This window comes from Perca fluviatilis, chromosome 6, assembly GCF_010015445.1.
Source record: "Perca fluviatilis chromosome 6, GENO_Pfluv_1.0, whole genome shotgun sequence".
Lineage (NCBI taxonomy): Eukaryota > Metazoa > Chordata > Actinopteri > Perciformes > Percidae > Perca > Perca fluviatilis.
In genome coordinates, this window is record NC_053117.1 from 35,475,442 (window position 1) to 35,495,133 (window position 19,692).

Below are 19,692 nucleotides of genomic sequence, written 5' to 3' on the forward strand. Positions count from 1 at the left end.
CTCTCAGCGAACAAACACACACTGTTGTATGTATCTGGCTGAATAACTTCAGTATTAGAAACAAGAGGTGGCTCAATCATCAATTTTACCTGAGATTTGTACATTGATTAGAATATTGTTGGAAGAGTTGTTGTTGTTGTTGGAACCTTTCAGCTCAGTTATTGATGGGAACTTGTCTCAAAAGGTGCTGCTTACCATGAGCTTTTGGGAGAATCCTGTTTATGAATTCAAAACCAGAATTAATGCTGCTTCTGACTTGACTCACAAATGAGCGAGCAGGATGTATTCAGGGTCATGCTTATTCCAGAGCGACTGAAGACCATTTTTTAATCCTTGAAGACAATTTTCTTGTATTTGACCTTTGTTGGGAAATCTTTTTCCTTCATTTGCTTCCTCTTGCTAAAGAAGGAAAGCGTCAATTTAAAGCTCAGTGTAAAATCCAGCTTTAATGTCAGTGTTACAGCTAGGAGGTTAACGATACATCAATCTCGATCGATTTATATCGATTCAAAGAGCCAGGATCCAATATCATTGATGCAATGTGAAAATATCGAAAAATATACATACATACATACATACATACATGCATACATGCCCCTTAATTTAGATTCCTCTTTTATATTATCTCTTTTTATTAAAGTTCCCATGGCATGAAAATTTACTCACTTTATGAGTTTTTTTTAACATTAATATGCGTTCCCCCAGCCTGCCTATGGTCCCCCAGTGGCTAGAAATGGCGATAGGTGTAAACCGAGCCCTGGGTATCCTGCTCTGCCTTTGAGAAAATGAAAGCTCAGATGGGCCAATCTGGAATCTGTCCCTTTATGACATCTTAAGGAGGATGGTTTATGACATCATAAGGAGGAAGGTTACCTCCCCTTTCATTGGAACTACAACTCGCGTTGGGTAGCGCGAGTTGTAGTTCCAAGAGACAACCTGTAGGGCTAAAAGTTACATAGTGTTGCTTTAAAAAGAATAGTATGTTTTTAATTTAAGTGTCTGGAAGACCTTGGTAATAAAATTGTCAAATCATGTTTTAGTTGCTTTTTTCTGTAACTGTGTTAAATGGGAATATGTATCGTCTCATATCAATCGCAGGCCCATATATTGAATCGAATCAAAATCGTATTGTGACAGACTTTAAAGTGTAAAATGCAGGTGAACCACCACAACTAATTAATATGTAAATAAAGTGCTCAATATGTATGTATTTAAACATTTCTGTCTTAAAATGCGTTGAAATAACATGTATTGGGGTTTCTTCAAAGGTAGCATGTTTTTTACAGTAAGTGGGTGATGACGTCATAAGAGGGAGTAGCAACCCATAGCAGGTACACAGACAGGCCAACAACGGGACAATTTTATCCATTTTCGCCATCTTATTCATTACTAAATTCACTTCTGAGAACATTTTAGGCGAGAAATTAACTGTTTAGATTTCAAATATAGGCAGTCTTCCTAAAACGGTTGCTGAATTGACAATTTGCTTCAAAGTTTTCAGAGTTGAGAAGCTCCATAAAGTAACAAGCAGCAGCGTCTGCCCGCGCTGGCTCGTCGCCCCAAAAACACAATAGTTCACCATTTTAGCTAGGTCTCCAATATAACTGCTAGCCTACTAGGCGTTAGACTAGCTAACGGTAACTCTAGTCTTGGAGTCCCTCTTATGATGTCACACCCCGCCTAGTGGAAGGGAGGGGGGAGTGCTTAAAACCAATGTAAACAATACCAACATTTCATATTATATTCAGCATTTTGTTATAAAAAGCCATACAAAACAATGGTGGGCGGCTCTAATCTTTATGTTTAATAAGCACATTGCTTAACTTCATGAACAATTTAACCTGCAATTTACACTTTAAAATATCTGCCAATATCGTATTGTTGTCCAAAGAATCGATATAATATCGTATCATGATAAAACCTGTGATTTACACCCCTAGTTACAGAACAGACTATTGCTGGTGGAGGAGTTTTGCTTTGGTCTTGTGTGTCGGCTCCATTGTGCTGTGATTGACAGGAGATTATTGGTTGGAAACATGGAAATCAGACAGGCAGAAGGCAGAGGTAGCCCCACTGGTGAATTTTAAAAGAAACCTGAAGCTTCAGAAGTTTTTCAAAATGAGCAGGTAACCTTGACAGTCTTTTTTTCTTTAACATCTCAGTATGCCTCAGTTCCTCTCGCCATCCTGAGGAGAACTTTGTGATGGAGATCTGCAGCAGAGGCAATTTCTTTAAGACTGTAAGGGAAGCTCAGCTTCCCCTAAACTGTCATAAAATGAATGGTCGAATATGTACTACTTGTGTTAACGTTTTATTGACTAAAAATGCATTAGAACACGTTCATCACGAAGATGAGTTCGTTCAGAATCTGCTAAATATAGCAGGTCGACTGACTCGATTTCCTTCTCATACATTCCCGTAGCATCACAGTGCATTTCCCTGTTGAAGCCTGGTGTCCATTGACTTCAATGGTGCTGCTTTGAACAGTTTTTTTCAGTGCTTCGAAACTAGACGGTCATTGGATAAATGCTGTGATTATGTCCCGCCCACAGGCGCTCAGCGTCTCTGGGGATCAATGGAGCCAGTGGCTGGCCTGGACTCTGGGATACTGTGTGATGATTGGAGGGTCTGTCGAAAGAATGCATCTCCTTTTGATTGACAGCGATATTGTACTATAAAATGTCGCTGAAACTATTCGAGCTCACAGCTCAGTCCCATTGCGGATTTTGCAAGTGTAGTCAAAAGACGAACTGCTGCAACCTATTTCTTGGTATTTGCTTGGCGAAATAGCAATCCATTTTTGGATAAGTTTAGAAAAAGATCATAGTTTTGGTTTAGGACTTGGGCAGACTTAGACATTAGATATGTTATTGAGAATACAGTTTTGTCGAATAGGAATGTAATTTTTAGGCGACAAGGCCGCTGTGTTAGCCTGACAAGCCAGACCCACATCACGATGTTGGGTCTGGGAACTCACCATTGACAGGGCTCAATCTGAGGGGCGGGATAAACGGTTGTCTTTCAAATTCCCTCTGCACGCAGTAGTGTTAATTTCGTCAGACGAGACGAGACTAAATATGTTCGTCAACGACCTTTTTTTCCATGACTAAGACGAGACGATGACGAGACTGCGCCAATGTCCAAAAACGCTGACTAAGACTAAATTAACATGCATTATTGTTGACGAAAAAAGACGAGACTAAAATGTTTTGCATAAAATAAAAACTAAGATAAAATCTCTCTTCATTTTCGTCTACAATCGTCTCTACTTTTTCATCATGAGATAGAATATTCAGCTGTTACTGAGACCCGGTGCTAACGACCGTTATCTACCGGACCGAATAGCCTGCGCTTCTCTCTGATGCTCCTAATCGGACGTTAGAGTCAACCGAAACATCGCTGCATGGGGCGCTAGTTAACACTACACTTGGCAGCAGGTAACGTTAGCCTACCGTTAGCTAGCAGTTGGATTTAACACAGTTAAAATGCTGACAGCTAAACGGTGTAAAGGTTTGTCTCTATTTCCAACACGAGACGTACGACAGTCTGCAGCTGCCGTTGTCTGAAAAACAACACATGTTGCGTTCACTTGAAATACGCCTCGCCAGTTTCGTGCTGCATTTATTTTATTGTAAAATATCCTTTCCCCATGCAGTGGTTGTTTTTGTCGTTTACTGGTAAAATAAGGAAGAGGCTCAATATTTATATAACTTTATAGCATTTATTTATTTTTAAAACTATTTGACTGAAATGGTTATCAGAAATAATTTATTTAAAAAAAGACTAAAATGTTTTGACTAAAACTTGACTAAAATGGCGAGACTTTTAGTCGACTAAAACTTGACTAAGATACCTTGAGTTCTCTTTTGACTAAAACTAGACTAAAATGACGAGACTTTTAGTCGACTAAAACTTGACTAACAAAATTTTTTGGCACAAGACTAAGACTAAATTAAAAATAGGTGACAAAATTAACACTAGCACGCAGTAGGATAGCGCTACAACCAGGCAGAGCAACGAAGAAGGTAGCGAAGCTAGCTGATAAATTAAACTTTTGCCGTATCCGATCGGCAAAACTCCAAACACATCTTCCTTTTTTAAGAACGATTTCTGTGCCGTTCTTTGTTCTTTTGAATGAAGCATGAAGCACCACGATAAGTACACATTTTTCCTCTCAAGTTGAAACATTTTCAGCTTGCATAAATTTCCTTAGCATCAGTCTCTGGTGCTAAGGGATTTCCATTGTGCAATGTGTTCTGAGTGTGTCCAGCGTCTCTCCAGATAATAGGGCAGAGATTTGTCTGCCAGTTGTCTGTCACAGGTTTTAATTCACTCATCAAACCTGAACAAACCCAGATCAGGACCACCATGCTCAGCATGGCTTTGTGGCCCAGGACAAACAGGAGACTCTGTTACTGCTCTGGTGTTATTTACTTTTACTATCAGTTTAATGCTGTAAAGCTAGAGGCCTACAGCTTTCAATATACTGGAAACAAAATGAAACTGCAATGAAAGTCATGTTAGGACAGCTCAGTCGATTTGTGGTAAGTAACCTATACGGTCTTTATATATAATATATTTAACAACTACGGACTAGATTCCTAATAAAATTGTTGTTGATATTCATGGTCCCCCGAGTGAGATCCCGAATGATTTTGGTGGCGCCCCCCCCTCCCCCGCCCCCCCCCAAAAAAAAAAAAAAAATATATATTTTTTTTTTAAAAAAAAAAAAAAAAATTCAATTACAAAAAAATGTAAATCACACTCAAATTTTTTTTTTTTCCTCCCACAAAAAAACTTAAAAAATATTATAAAAAAAAAAAGAAAAATTTTAGTTATTAGAAAAGCTTAAAGCGCGAGGTGTAATGTAACCACTCCAAATGATTAGTCCCACAATAAATATGTGATCAATCATCTGCATCATTTGAGCTATGTGGTTGAGACTAAAATGCCAATATTTGCTCAATATATTGGCATTTTGATTAATTGGTAGAAACATTTGACTTGGTAATTAGACAGAAGCTCAAATACAATAGAAGAAGAACGAGTGTACGAGGATTAAACGTCAGCGCTGACAGTATTGTTCTCTAATGGAGGCACAGAAGAGAAGTGTGTTTTGAGTGCAGTACAACAGGCCATGTGGAGGCTGAGAGTCCATTAGGTATCAATGCCAGCCAGTGTGCAAGGGCTTCATGGTACGACGTTACGCCCACACGCTCGGCTCTGCGTTCATTCACCACAGCCTCCTCTTCTGAAAGAAACACTGAAATACAGAAAACAGCCAGCGTCTGTCGTTCTAAGAATCACCTCGTATCCTCCTCTCTGCTGCCTTTCATATTTTATTTAACTGTAGCTTTCCTAACATCTTGTTCCTTTCTACACACAGGGGGGTTCTAGTTCTCTCATCTAAAATCTGATTAAAGAATCTTTCATCTGAGTCGATCAGTGTGGTGAAAAAATAACTGAGGAAATGTGGTCCAGTTGTGGCTAAAAGCTGCTAGTATGTGTTGTTGAAGCGTTCTTCACAGCACAAAGGAGAGTTTGTACATGCAACCTTCATTTTCTCAGGTCTAATGTTTCTCCAGATGTTGAGCGTCATAGTGGGCTACAAATATCTGTTCAAGGTGTAGATGCACTACATTTTGTGCAAGTTTTTTCCTTTTAGCAGAAATATTATGTTAAAAACAAATAAATACAACTCCAGGTTTGTGTGTTATGATTAGACACCAGTTTTTTTGTAAACATTGTTTCAGAACAGTCTCGTTTTTACGGGAAAACGGATTTAGATTTATGGATAAGATAATCACGTCAAATAAGTTATACATATAAAAAATGTGTACATATAATTTAAAAGGCCTGGCAATCATACTTTATCAAGGCTAAGCTGTTACTTACAGTATTTTAGGTGATTTGATGAGTGTGGTCTAGACCTAATTTAAATGTAAAGTGTCCTGATATAACTTCTGTTATGATTTGACACTATAAACTAAATAAAAATAAATGTAATTGATATACCAGTGTCCTACAAAGAGCTGGACACCGGGTATTAGATTTAGGGAACAAAACCTTTTTTATTAAAGGTGCAATATGTAATACTGACAGCTAGTGTTTAAAATAGTTACTGCAGTAGTCGTCTCCCCCGCCCCCCTCCTCCCCAGACTCGAAGTTCACGGAGGTCGCCAGGCTGAGACCGCAGCATCCACAACAATGTTGCTAGATGCTAGTCTCACATAGCCAGACATTACTTCACAGCACAGCGGAGTAGCTAACGTTAGATGCTAGCTATATTGACAGTCATAAAAGCCCATGCTCACGCGGAGCTCTGTACCCAACTGACAGGCACACTTTTTCGGCTTAGAATTACGGTAGGAACCGCTAAAAACACAATAATTTCGCTGTTCTCTCCACCCGATGGACAGACACACTTCCTAGGCTTAGAATTATGGTGAGAACAGCCAGGCCAGCTGACAGTCTTGCCCGGGACGAGATAAGCTTAGATGGGCCCCCCGCGCCCAGATCTCTCCTTTTTCCTTGCTCTTCCTCTCCCCTGCTCTTCCTCTCCTGTTCCTCTCCTCTCCTGTTCATCTCCTGTACCTCTCCTCTGCTCTTCCTCTCCTGGTCCTCTCCTCTTCCTCTCCTGCTCCTCTCCTATGCTCTTCCTCTCCTCTGATCTTCCTCTAATCTGATCTTCCTCTCCTCTCCTCACATCTCTCACTGAAATTAATGTGATCAGTCTCTGATCCATCCTGCTCAGACTCTCCGACAGGGCAGCGGGCCCCTCCCGCAGATCTCTCTCTCTCTCTCTTCTCTCTCACGGGTAGCCTGACTCTGTCCCTCTGTTGCGAGGCAGCGGGCCCCTCCCGCATCACTCTCTCTGTCCCCTGACAGCAGCTGGATCTCTCTCCTCTCTGTCTCATCCTCTCTGACGGAGCTACCAAACTCAACTCTTTCTGTAAAAGAGAACGTGTTGTCTCAGGCTTTTATTCGAGCTAATGGACGTTAACATGAGAGCTGGCCTGTTAGCTTACGTTACATGGCTCGTAAACGTTGGCTGCGCTGTTTCTTATCTTGCTCTACGTTGACAGTTCCAGCTTCACCGTCACCACCTTTTTTTTTAAATATTTGTTTAGAAAATCTCTAAGGCCTCTATTTTCTTCTTCTCTTTTCCTTCCTTTTCTGAGCACCGGACTTGTGCTGACCGGACATTTTGAGCGTACTGAACTTCAAATCTACTGAAAACAACATCAACTTTTGATAAGTGGCCAAACCATTTTTGTGTTGGGGGTGGGGGGTTCTTGACCACTATTTCAATTTTTTTTGCGAGTAACCAACTCGGGTACTCTAGCTATATAATTCAGTGTGAGTACACGAATGTTGAAATTACATTAAATGCCCGTCCCTTGTAGCCGTGATAAATTAGCCTGAAGCTAATGCTTACCTGTTCAGGAGGAAATTAGCCAACTCGGCGTCCTTTTGGACTCTAAGCCGTCTCCATCTTTCATCTCCGATATTTACCCGGGGTTTGTTACGTCTCTGGTCACGCAACTGTTAGAAACATGCTGTGTTTTTTTCAGGTCGGGTAGAATCTATCTCCCTTGATACAGCTTGTTTGCTTACTTCATGGCTGTACTAACGTTACAGCTGTAGCGCGCTGGGTTTACGTTTTTACAGGTATATGTATATCTGGCAACAGCGGCCTGGCTGTCAAACTGGGCAGATGATACCAACACACAGGCCAAAACAGAAATTCCGTCACAGAACGAAAAATTTCAAAAGGAGAAAATACTGGCATTAACATTGTTTTCAGAAAAGATAGTATTTCAACTTAGCATGTTTCCTTAATATCTGATGACGCATTGGGGTCATTTTTGGATTTATTACAGTAACTATATTACATATTGGACCTTTAAGATTAGTAAAGTTTTTGTTAAATGTTAATAAAATAAACCTGTGCTTTCTCTCAAATTACTTTAGAATATTTCAATATTTAACCAAGACCATGACGTTTCCCTAACCTAAACCAAGTGTCTAAATATTTATAAAATATATATAATATATATATAATATATAATAATATATTGCAAATTAACATTTTGCAACTTGGCAAATATGTTTAATTAACATGTCCTCATTGTGTTGATAGAAAACATAATCTGGGGGGCATTAAATTTCCTTCAAAACATATTTACTGTTGCATATTAGCTGGATATAAACACAATTTCTAGGAGACAGGATTAGCAGTCCAACATCTGGAAGCTAACAGTCACATCTGGGGTTGTTGTGATATTAAAGATAATAGGTCTCAATAAGCATTTGCTCTTTACTTGTACTGTATGTTGTAAGTATGATGTCAGTGGCAGTTATTGTGATTGACCAGTTCACTCTGCCATCTTACAGATTTCCCTGTAGTAACCTGATTGAGTCTCTTGTATATCAGCTGCCAGATTGAAAGCCTGTCTCAGTTCAGATGCTTTATAATTATATCGTTATGAAACACTCACAACTCTGGGAGTTCTATGCAGAATTGGGGGGGAACATAATTTTTGTTAATGGTTGATTGTGCGGCGCTGGTGTTGGTGAAGGAAAGAAAGTGGTTGTTAGTTTTGCAGCAGCAGGAGTTATTATGGCAGTGAGTAATGTCATGCCATTAGAGCTTGTCATTCAATAGGAAGGTAAGTGGCATGCGTGTGTGTGCGTGCGTGCGTGTGTGTGTGCGTGCGTGCGTGTGCGTGCGTGTGTGTGTGCGTGCGTGCGTGCGTGCGTGTGTGCATGTGTGCTCTTATAGTGATACTGTAGGAGGGGAAAAAGACAGCAGAGAGATGAGAAAGGCTGGAGAGACGAAATGGGAAAAAAAAAATGGCTACCATTCGCAAAAAAACACACAAAACAAGTGCCACACAAACACACACTCAACAAAACACACACACACACACACACACACAAACACACACTACAATACATCCTCTTTCAGCAGCCTGACAATAAAGACAGGGATGATTTCGGTCTGGGAAAAAAAAAACTGTCAGTGTGGCTGCTTACTGGGGGATTTAATAGGAGGGGATGAGGATGAGAAGGAAGAAAGGGAGAGGGGGAAGGATAGCATGGAGGAAAAGAGGCAAAAGAAGCAGAGGAGGTGGATTAAGAAGCACGGTGGAGCGAGAGGAGGAGGAAAGGAAAGACGAGCAGAGTGGTGAATAAAAGGAAGAAGAAAAAACGGTAAACGAAGGAGAAGGAGGAGTAGAGGATGCCGCATAGGTGGAAGAAGAGGAGAGGATGAAGAGAAAGAAGAAGAAGAAAAAGAGATAAATGCAGACTGCAATTTCTCAACAAACAAGTCGACACAGTTCAGTTTTGCGGCTTCTATAAACACTCCTGCAATCCATTAACAGAGCTGGAAGAGAGGGCGGATGGATCAAAAGATAGATAGATGGATGGATGGATGGATGGATGGATAAAAAGATGGATGAAAAGATAGATGGATGGATGGATGGATGCATGGATAAAAAGATGGATGATAGATGAAAAGATAGATGGATGGATAATTGGATCATTGGTTTCATTAAAATTCTTCATTGGCATTTTAGAACACATAGAACAGGATTTTTTTTAGCATAAAAAGCATTAAAGCATAAAACCCAAAGATAAAAAAAAAATGTCTTTGTTTAATTATAGATTTTAGAGGCAGAATTAATGGAAAACTCAGCTGGCTCCCCTGGTACCACCCCCCCCCGATACCCTCCTTCTCCTGATTAATTTGGGTAAATCCAGCTCCGTATCTGCCGTTTGTGATTCAACATCAACACAAAGCTCTGGTGAGTCGAAGGAAACGTTGAAGTCAAATCTTCAAAGATTTTTCTGCGATGTGTTTTCCTCTCTCCGGCTCCATCCTCTGCCTCTTACCACTGAAGTGGACCGAAGTAAACCCACAGCTTTTATCTAGATTTAAGTGTTGTGGAAACAGATTTGGGTGTTTTAAAGGTTTATCTAAATGTCTGAGGCAGCCTTGAACCTGAGAGTGGCCGTGGTTGCAGTTAAACCCTCACTAATAACAGTGGTAGATTTGTCACTTGAAGTACATTTTCAAGCAATGAGTCCATTTCTCTCCTTGTCTATTTTCCTCCCTTTTCCTCCTTTTTTCCTCCTTTTTATTTGTCTTTTTCTATCTTCCCTTCCTTTTCCCCGTTACAGACTCTTGGTCCCCGCAAATGGGAAAGTGCTTTTGTCCATCATAGACATAGATAGCTTCTTATTTTTTACCCAGAGGTTGACAATTCTGCTGAAAGGACAACTGTCATGGCTAATAGTGAGCCAACGTGAATCTGGAACTTCCAGGTTCTGTAAGTAAAAAAAAAAACTCATTCGAAAAATCACATAGACTTTTTTAATATCTTAAATAACTACAAATCCAGCCTTGGAACATAACCTGATGTACTGTGGCTCACTTAATTTGTCTAGACAGAGATAGATTGAAAAACCCATCTAATATTGTTGTTTACTTAACATTTCTGTTTTTGGCCGCCTTGAATGAACATTATTTACCAGACTATCCCGGCTTAAATGTCACAGCTCAACAAAAGAGAGAAGTCCATGGATAGGATGAGGAGTCGTGGCGACTTTAGACATGTTTGTAATAACCGCAGGACAAAGAGGAGTGACGTTTTTCAGCCTGGGGCGCCTTTCTGTACTTGTTTTCGATGCTAGTCAAGCTTTTTGCTTGCTGCTTTTGCGTTGCTGAGGGCTTCAGGTTTTTGCAGGTCGTCTGAATGCCTGAAGCTGAAAATACTTCAACTCAGAGTAGAAAAGCGCCTAGTATATCCACGACGTTTCACTTCCGGGATTGTTTAGGTGCCGCCGGAAATTGATGTCCCTCTTGTCAGCCGGATGTCCGTCACCTTCCGCTTTCTTTGTGTTGACACTCTAAACTCCGGTGGATTTCTGAGGACTATGGTTAACTACTCCTCAGATCTCTGCAGGGTAAATCCAGACAGCTAGCTAGACTATCTGTCCAATCTGAGTTTTCTGTTGCACGACTAAAACAACCTTTGAACGTACACATGTTCCACCAAAACAAGTTGCCTCCCGAGACAATGGTGATTGGTTTAAAGAAATGCCAATACACCAGAGCATGTTTTTGTCTCATCCCGGGAATGTTGTTGAATGTGGACTAGCAAGACCTTCCTCCTGAGCGCTGTGGAGGTAGGTCTGGCAATGCGAGATTATAAAGCGCCCTATGTCATTTGCGTTTTTTCCCATTGTCCAATCGGATGAATTGAGAGCCAGTCATCTGCAGTGGTTACCTCAAAAAAGGTGCAGCAAGCAGCTCTTGTTTTAAATTCTAGGCTCCAACAAAAAAGGCAGTGCAATGCGCCTGGTGTTTTGCAACCTACAAAAATGCAAGGCGCTCAGCACTGCAAAAGCAGCAAGCAAAAAGCTTCACTGTCATTGAAAACCATTACAACTGCAGCTTTTGGCACTTGCCCGTTCTGGAGGTTGCTGCTTGGGACCACCTGATAAGTTGACAAAGTCATCTTGGACAAAACCCCAAATAATTACAAAGCAGAGCTGCTAATGTTAAACTAGACTCTGATCCCGGACCAGCTCTTACACAGTGGTTTGTAAAGTTACCTATAATGCCATAAAATATCGTAAACAGCTAATGATATGCTAACTCTAGGCCTTGGAAGTAGTCTTAACGTCAGGTAGCTACCATTGGTAATAAGCAAATTAGTCAGATTAATGGCTAATTAATGGCTTCCCATCATCTCAAGAAAATGTCATTATCTTTGGATAACAATGTGTTAACAACATGGTTAACAATATTTGTTTTTCTGAGATAATTACCTTGTTATTGTGAGGAAAAGACATTTTGTTCCCTTGAGATATTGATCATATTATCACGACAAAACAACTTTGTTATCCCAAGATAATGCAAACAGTTTTGGGATATTTATATCTGATTTTTACAAGAGAGAACAGGAAATAAGAAATCCACTAAAACACCTTTTTTTTGTGGAATAACACCGAGGTTTGGTAGTTTGTCTGGTGATTCTGTAACTGACTCAGGATGGGGGAGGATATTATCTGAAACAAAGTGAGGAAGACAGATTCTGTTTGTGCACAGCTCCAGGGTCCATGCATATTTTAGTATTATTTGGGTCTTTGTGTGTTCCGTGCTCTGTGTGGTTTAATGAAAGCAATACTTGAGTTTCTATTTCTTTCTTTCTTTGTTGCCCAGCCACAAGGGCTCACAAAACAAGATATTGGAGACACAACTGAAATCGATGATCTCAGAAGCTTGAGGCGAGAACAGTGATGCAGAGTTTTAATCAGCGTAAGTTCCTGGGAGAGCAAAACACCAAACAAGAAGTGAAAAGACTGATACTGTAAACTAGTGCTGTCAGTTAAACGCGTTATTAACGGCGTTAACACAAACCCATTTTAACGGCGTCAATTTTTTTTTCATCGTGAGATTAACGTTCTTTTTGGCCTAGCAAACTTTGTCGTTTTTTTCACATGCTGTTGCAACAACTAGTAACGTTAGAAAAACTACAACACCACACCGGATCCAGCTAGACCGGAAACTAAACAACAGGCACGCCGCACACGCTTGTTTGGGCTTGCGAGCCGGCCAAAGAGTAGTAGGCTAACGTTACGTTTTGAGTGGATGGCGAGCGGGAGACGCCGGAATGAATGCCACTAAGATTTTGAATGGTAAGTTTACTTTGAAAAAGTTGCAAAATGGTTCCATTGACAAGACCAAAGTGATCTGTGTGTTTTGTCGTTGTGAACTGAGCTATCATCGCAGCACGTCCAGTCTGAAATACCACTTGATGGCCAAGCACACAGCTGATGCCAATTTCTCTGCCCCCTCGTCAAAGCCAGGCGACAAAAACACAAAGCAAGCCGATCCACTTTTCCATGTTGATAAGAGCATTAAAATGAGAAAAAATAATGGGACAAAAAGAAATCAAGGGACATTTAGAATAGATAAAAATGTGCGATTAATTGCGAGTTAACTATGACATTAATGCGATTAATCTCGATTAAATATTTTAATCGTTTGACAGCACTACTGTAAACATCACCAATAACTCTGGGATTCACCACATGAACTCCTCATACTCAAACAAAAGAACAAGCCAAAATGAATCATGTGAGCTTTTTCTGATCGATCGATTGGTTACTGTCGGGGAAAGATCGTCTTCATAGTTAGAAGAAAGCACCGTTTGTGTTCACTGTACAGACATTAAAGGCTAACTACCGTTTTTTTCAACCTTATTTTCCTATGTTTTTGTGTCTAAGTGACTGATGGGAACAGCAATCTTTGACATTGGTCCAGTTTTAAGCGAGATCGCTGCAGTCGGCAGCGGCGAAACAAGCTACACTGTTAGTTAATGGGGGATTGTCCAGCTTGTATTTACCTTCACGAAAGGGCTCGTTTTGCCGCTGACAGACTCAGATTAATATTCTAAGTGTCTGACAACATTATGGAAAGGATTTCTAAAGAGGTTGACCTTTCTGTTAAAGGGTTTAAACATAAAAACATCCGCAAAATTGCGTTCGCTAAACCAACCAGACTCAATGTAAATAAACTTTTAAAATTTTATCATCGTAAAATACACTTCATTCAAAGTCGACAGAAACAAAATAAACCTATGAAAAGCTGTTTTGGGTCGTCTTTCCACTTTCCCAACCATCACAACTCTAGATCTGGTTGAAATAAACACATAGTTTACCGATTTACATGTGAAAATATGTTGGCTCTACACACGCTAAAAGTATTGCTTTTTTAAATGGAGTCTGGTGGGTTCAGCGCTAGCGACTTCACAGCTGTTTCTGGTTGAACAGAAAGGTCTCAAAGAGGTTTTAAAGGTCTATCTCTGAAGGGATCCTTTCCATAATGTTTTCAGACACTTAGAATATTAATCTGAGCCTGTCAGTGGCAAAACGAGCCCTTTCGTGAAGGTAAATACAAGCTGGACAATTGCCCTATTAACTTACATTGTAGCTTGTTTCGCCGCTGCCGACTGCAGCGATCTCACTTAATACTGGACCAATGTCAAAGATTGTTGTTCCCATCAGTCACTTAGACACAAAAACATAGGAAAATAGGGTCCAGGGTGAAAAAAACAGTAATTACCCTTTAAGAGTGGTATTAATCTATCTGCAAGAAAGCAAATAAGCATGTTTCCCTTCAAACTGTCAAACTCTTCCCTCGAGCATTATGAACATCATCATGTTTACATCATCGCACATCTCCCACAGCATTCACAGGCCGGCCTGTGTCTTTAACGCTAAAGCTGCCTGCCGTTCTCTGTTATGTTGCTGTGTTTTTTCTGTGTGTATTGTAGGATTTTTTTAATTAAGAAACAGTGAGTAAAGATGATTTGTTTGAAGCATTTAACAGACAAGGGAGCAGGCTTGTGTTTTTATTGTTATTTCGCTGTGCGACTATAGCTGCTGTGTGGATTGCGATATTCTGCGTGTCTGAGGGAGGAAAAGGCGTCAACGACAGAACAGAAATCACCGGGGATCACGGCTCTTCTTTTGTAGTTAATTTGCTTTGTGATTTGGTAGATGAAGTCCTGGGTGGTCTTCGTCAGCAGCTGTGTGGGAGTTAACAGACGGTTTCAGGAAGCACAGAGGATCATCTGTCTTTTGTTTTATTGCTCTTTTGCGTGATAAATTTGCATTGTTTATCAGGGTTTTAACATACAGTAAATGCAGTGCAGCTGAAACACAGCTCGTTATACCTGGGAGTACAGACTCTGTTATGGGATGCCCTAGAATAGAAACTAAACCCTGAACCATTAAGTATTTGTGAGCTCCCGCTACATATTGAGCCCCGCAGGGACCAGAGAATGGAAAAGTGATTGTTGTGCAAGTCGCAAATACACTGTAGCTGTAACTTAATAGGGACACAGGGAAATACCACACTGAATAATTTCCAACAAATCATTTGTCACATTGCAAAAAAACGCCGCACAGCAGATCAATAAGATAATCATGGAGAAAATTTAATTAAACGTTGTTGCAAGCATTACAGTTGAGTAGGGATCCAATCTGAGATAATTTGAATTGAATATTTGCTGATATTGAGTCCACAGTGCTGGAGCTGCACTGTAACCTCGGCAGTAACCTCTGCAGTTTATTAAGTTACTGTAGAAGAAAAATAGCAGAGGGATTTTAAAGAAAAGCACAGAGCACCACTGAGTCCTTTTTTTTTCTCTCTCCAAAGAAGTGAGAAAAAAACAATTTCTTTTCATATTTAAGAGTGACCTTTTGAGAGTAACTGATTGATCGTCATAATAACACAACAGAAGCACAATTCAACACAGAAGACCTCTGTGTTGGACTTGACAAAGCGCTGCTGTTTTTACAGACGCAGGCTTTTTTCTCTTTGAAACTTAGCCCCAAAGCCACTATACATTACTCCCTTTATCTGTTTATGTTTTCTCCTTCCTTGCAATGTGATGAAATTGATATATTGCACAAGGTGCCACTTTTGGATTATAGAGAGACACTGCCATGGATGGGTACTGTCCCACACCTGTGTACACAGAATCGGCGGAGCATTACCTATTTAAGATCACTGGTGTAAGCATTGTGGTAAATACTCTCGACGAAGGTCCAGAGGGGTCGAAACGTTAGTATCGTCAATACATTGGGTTGCTGAGCAAGAGCAGAGTGCGAGATTTTCCTTTTTTTTCCACGTCTTTTTAGAAACTGGGAAATCACTCAAGAATATCGTGCAGTGAGATATCTGTCCAGTCTGTAAACTTTATTGAGTCAAAATGGCGAGAAAAAAATCCCTCATCTCAGATTGCTGCTGCTCTCGCAGTATAATTAATTCCCAGAGCTGTTGTAATTGGGACCATAGTAAGTGGTGGAGATAAGAGTGAGGCTTTTATAGGCACTGATGACTTAGTATTTGAGTACGTGTAACCATGGTGATGACAGTGGTTAAGATCACATGCACGCTTTGAAAACTGAAACACCGTGTTCTTTGTTTTGGAGACTCAAAGCAGAGTCCTTTCACCCGTCCTCAGTGAGTGTCTGAACACAGTGTCTGTACCGTCAGTTAGAAGTCTTTACAGACCTCATGTTGGATCCGATCTACTTATCTTTGGGTGCATTGGGACTGCCACTGGTAATCCTATCAGCTCTCATTTCAATCTACACACTAGTGCTGTCCACGACTAAAGAAATTTGCAGTCGACTAACCCCTATTTTCCACCAGGCATGTCTGCGCTGCGTTCCGGGTGCATGGTGTGCATAATCATAATCATAATCATGCATAATCAACCAGCTGCGCCGTGCAACCAGTAACCAGTAACATAGCTCAACGTTTGTCGTTCGACTGGTCGTGACTGTTTTCCCAAGATGGCACCTGCTTGTATATGTGAATGCTACTGTCTTTATAATCTATCTTTTAATAAACTGTCTGTACACTTACAAAGTTCTCAATGCCTTGGTTTACATGTAGGGACCCTCATTATGCTACCATGGAAGTATGGTGCTATTTTGAGCCTTGTTAGTGGTGTAGAAATTGCAATTTCTTTTTACTTTACCCTCTGCCCCGACGACTAGCGTTATAAGCTAATCAGCAGTTTGCGCTATCTGGTTTCAAGCTAGAGACCCATTCAGTTAGCATGAAAACATATCCCAGAGAACGGTCGACTCGGTACACAAATGTTATTAACCTCCTTTGTTCATTTTGCGCCGGAATTGTCCTTTAAGGACAACACCAGAAAAGACCAGGCATGGAGTTTACCTGCAGGAGTGCCTGGAGTAGAAGGTAGATACTAGCTTAATAGAAACGCGATTGTTCTGTAAAGTACTTGTAGAGTCAATATAATCTGCAAGACGCGCCACTTCTGAGGCGCTCCTGGTGTGGTATGGCGCATGGTGGAGGACGGAATGCAGCACAGACGTGCCCAGTGGAGAATCAGAGTTACGCTCAGTAAAAAATGAGTTTCTCCACAGACAATCGTGCAAAAGCACCTCTGTGAATCTTGTTTTTACCATAGATTTGAAGTCATTCAGCACAGAAATGGATAAAAAAAAAAGACTAAGGCCGGCTACACACTGGATGCGTGGTGTGAGCGTAGCGTTTCTGTTGCATGTCAGTTGCGTGGCGGCTGCGTGGTCTTTACACACCAGAAACGTGTCTGACGCGGCGCTGTTGCTGCTAGCCTTGACTTTCCCATTGATTTACTGCACTCAAGCAGTAGTATCCTTCATGTTAAACATAAATATATACTGATTTGACTACAGAAAAGACAACGTCGGCAGTATTGGCGGCAAAATAGGCTACAGAATATTTAGTTCTGTTTGAAAATTGATAATTATATTACATTTATATCTGCATTTATGTCAAAACCTAGAGACTTTCAAACATCAAAATGTCATTTATTAATATGTATTTGTGTCAAAATGACATATAAACATATTTCCTATTCTATTTTGCCTGGAAACGCTTCCAACACCCTTGCGTGTCACGTGAAAAATAGGCGTCGGCCCTTTTTGTAGCATGCACGCGTTTTCCTATTTGTCATAGTATTTTATATGTTTTCTCTATGACTATTGGTATTGATATGTTTGAGTAACGCAGACTCCAGCAAGAAAGGCCTTGATTGTGGCGAGGAGCGCAAGCTGCCTACAGCTTTGTGAAAAACAAAAGAGAAATGATCTGGACAACGTTTAGTCCAATTGAAAAAGTAAACATTGGAAACCCTTGTAGCTGTTGTATGACATGGATTCTGTTACATTGCAGTTTCTTTTGGAAAGGTGTCAGAGACTCCTGGAGGTGGAGAGTAAAATGGTCAATGATTAACTGACACAAAGGACAAAAATATGAGAATAATGCCCAGGTTTCCCTTCAATGTCTCTACAAAGCTTTAGTTCAAAGAAGGTAAAGTCCCCAAAATGTGGCATTCCTCACCTGATGAAGGCCAAATTGTGGGTCCATCATCGTGTGCCTTATTTGCACTATTAACATATTTTTACAGAGCATTAAGCTGTTGTGTGGACTTTATCTTCTTTGAACATTTACTTTTTTGTTCTGCACCAGCAACTACATGGATGTGCACAACGTCTTTAAAGCTTTAGACCACAAAAATCAATAATCTGCATACTGCTTTTTAAGAGAAATTGATACCCCACAGAAGACAAACATAATCCCATTTCCTGTGTCAACACAGAAACCATTTTTGTGTTGTAGTCACACTGGATGAGCTCCAGTAATGTTGCCTTATTATACAGTTGCAGACTTTTGCCAAATCGCGCTGTGCAGAAGTGGCAGCTAATTATAATGTGCAGCTTCTGTAATGTATGTGTTGGTTGGAAACAACAAGGGTGAAATCTTTTCCTCTTACAGACTCCACCAGTCATGATGGAGAAATGCAGATGAATTGATATTGATGGGGTGAAAAAAAATATTTTTTATGTCTGAATATAGTTGAGAGATGATTAGCTGCCACTCTGTATTAGGAAGTTAGTAACTGCAGACTACGGGTGGATTAATGAATGGTATGACATTTGGAGAAAATGTCTCGTCCTTCCATTATACAGTGGGATCCAACATTCAAATAATCAGATGTCAGTTGGATTCACATCAGTCATATTAAAATGACATTAATAATCTTTGTACTGTATTTTTGACTATCTCTCTCCTCTCTTCCTCCTCCACTTTTTTCCTGGAGAAGTATTCAGCACAGCCATGGTCCTAAATTTCATTTCATTTAATGAAACGTAGCTGAATTGAACTGATGGATTCATTCCAAAAATAAAGTGGAATTGAAGTAAAGTGACATATAAGCATGCATTTAGATTTTTAATGAACCTCCTTGTTTTCCCTCCAGGTGGACCCCATGTTTATGGTGCCAGCTCCCCCTGCTCCAGGCCACCCCGGGGCCCCCGGATCCTCTCTGCCCTCAGCCCCTTCCTTCTCCCCTCCGGCCCTGCCCACCTCCAATCCCAAGCAGCTGGCGGTGAGGACGCGGTCTATAGGCACCAACACCCAGGATGGAGGCGTCTCTGGAGCACTGGAGGGCGACTCGGCCTGTCTGGGGCCCTGCCAGCCCGGGACCAGTGTCAACCTGGAGGGCATCGTGTGGCACGAGACTGAGGAGGGTAAGGAGTGTTTCTGAAAAGTAAACGGTGGGCCTTCACTAGTGAATGCTCTATTGGTAGCAAGTTTAAAGGGCTCGTTCACCCAAATTACAATAAAAAATACCTACTGTATATTTTTAGTGGTATTTATGTCAAGAGACTTTGAGATAGTCACTTCTTTTTTATGATAAATTTTGTATTGTTTTTTTCACTGGGCCTAAGTTGCCCCCCACCAGGCCTAAGCCACCGGGAATTATTTTTTTATGTATTTTTAAGACGTTTTAAACTACAGTTACGGTGGGGCGGCTCAGTTGGAAACTTAGATGTAGTCATACTGTATTTTTAAATCTCCAGTTAGCTTTTAGCACTGACTAGAGCCTCTATGGAATCTGTGTTATAGATTTTTTTAATTCTTGCGATTTTTTCCATGATTCTGTTGTCACAGGCTTTACATTAATGCTGCCATCAGTCTGTGACTGGCCCTGGCAGAGTCCCTAGTCCAACAAAAAAAGACACTTCCCACAGGGCTAACAGCTTTTCTGGGGGAAACCCTAATACTTTCTAGTCTGTGCTGATGAG

The 19,692-nt window shown here is 40.6% G+C and overlaps 1 protein-coding gene across 1 annotated transcript in view; it reads left to right on the forward strand.

The window, feature by feature from the left end:
* The window catches only part of znf608 (zinc finger protein 608), a 58,822-nt gene that overhangs the window by 12,151 nt on the left and 26,979 nt on the right, over nt 1–19,692 (forward strand). The window contains exon 3 of the mRNA XM_039803886.1: nt 18,864–19,134. Within this exon, the coding sequence (XP_039659820.1) occupies nt 18,864–19,134 (271 nt within the window). The remainder of the gene's footprint in view (nt 1–18,863; nt 19,135–19,692) is intronic.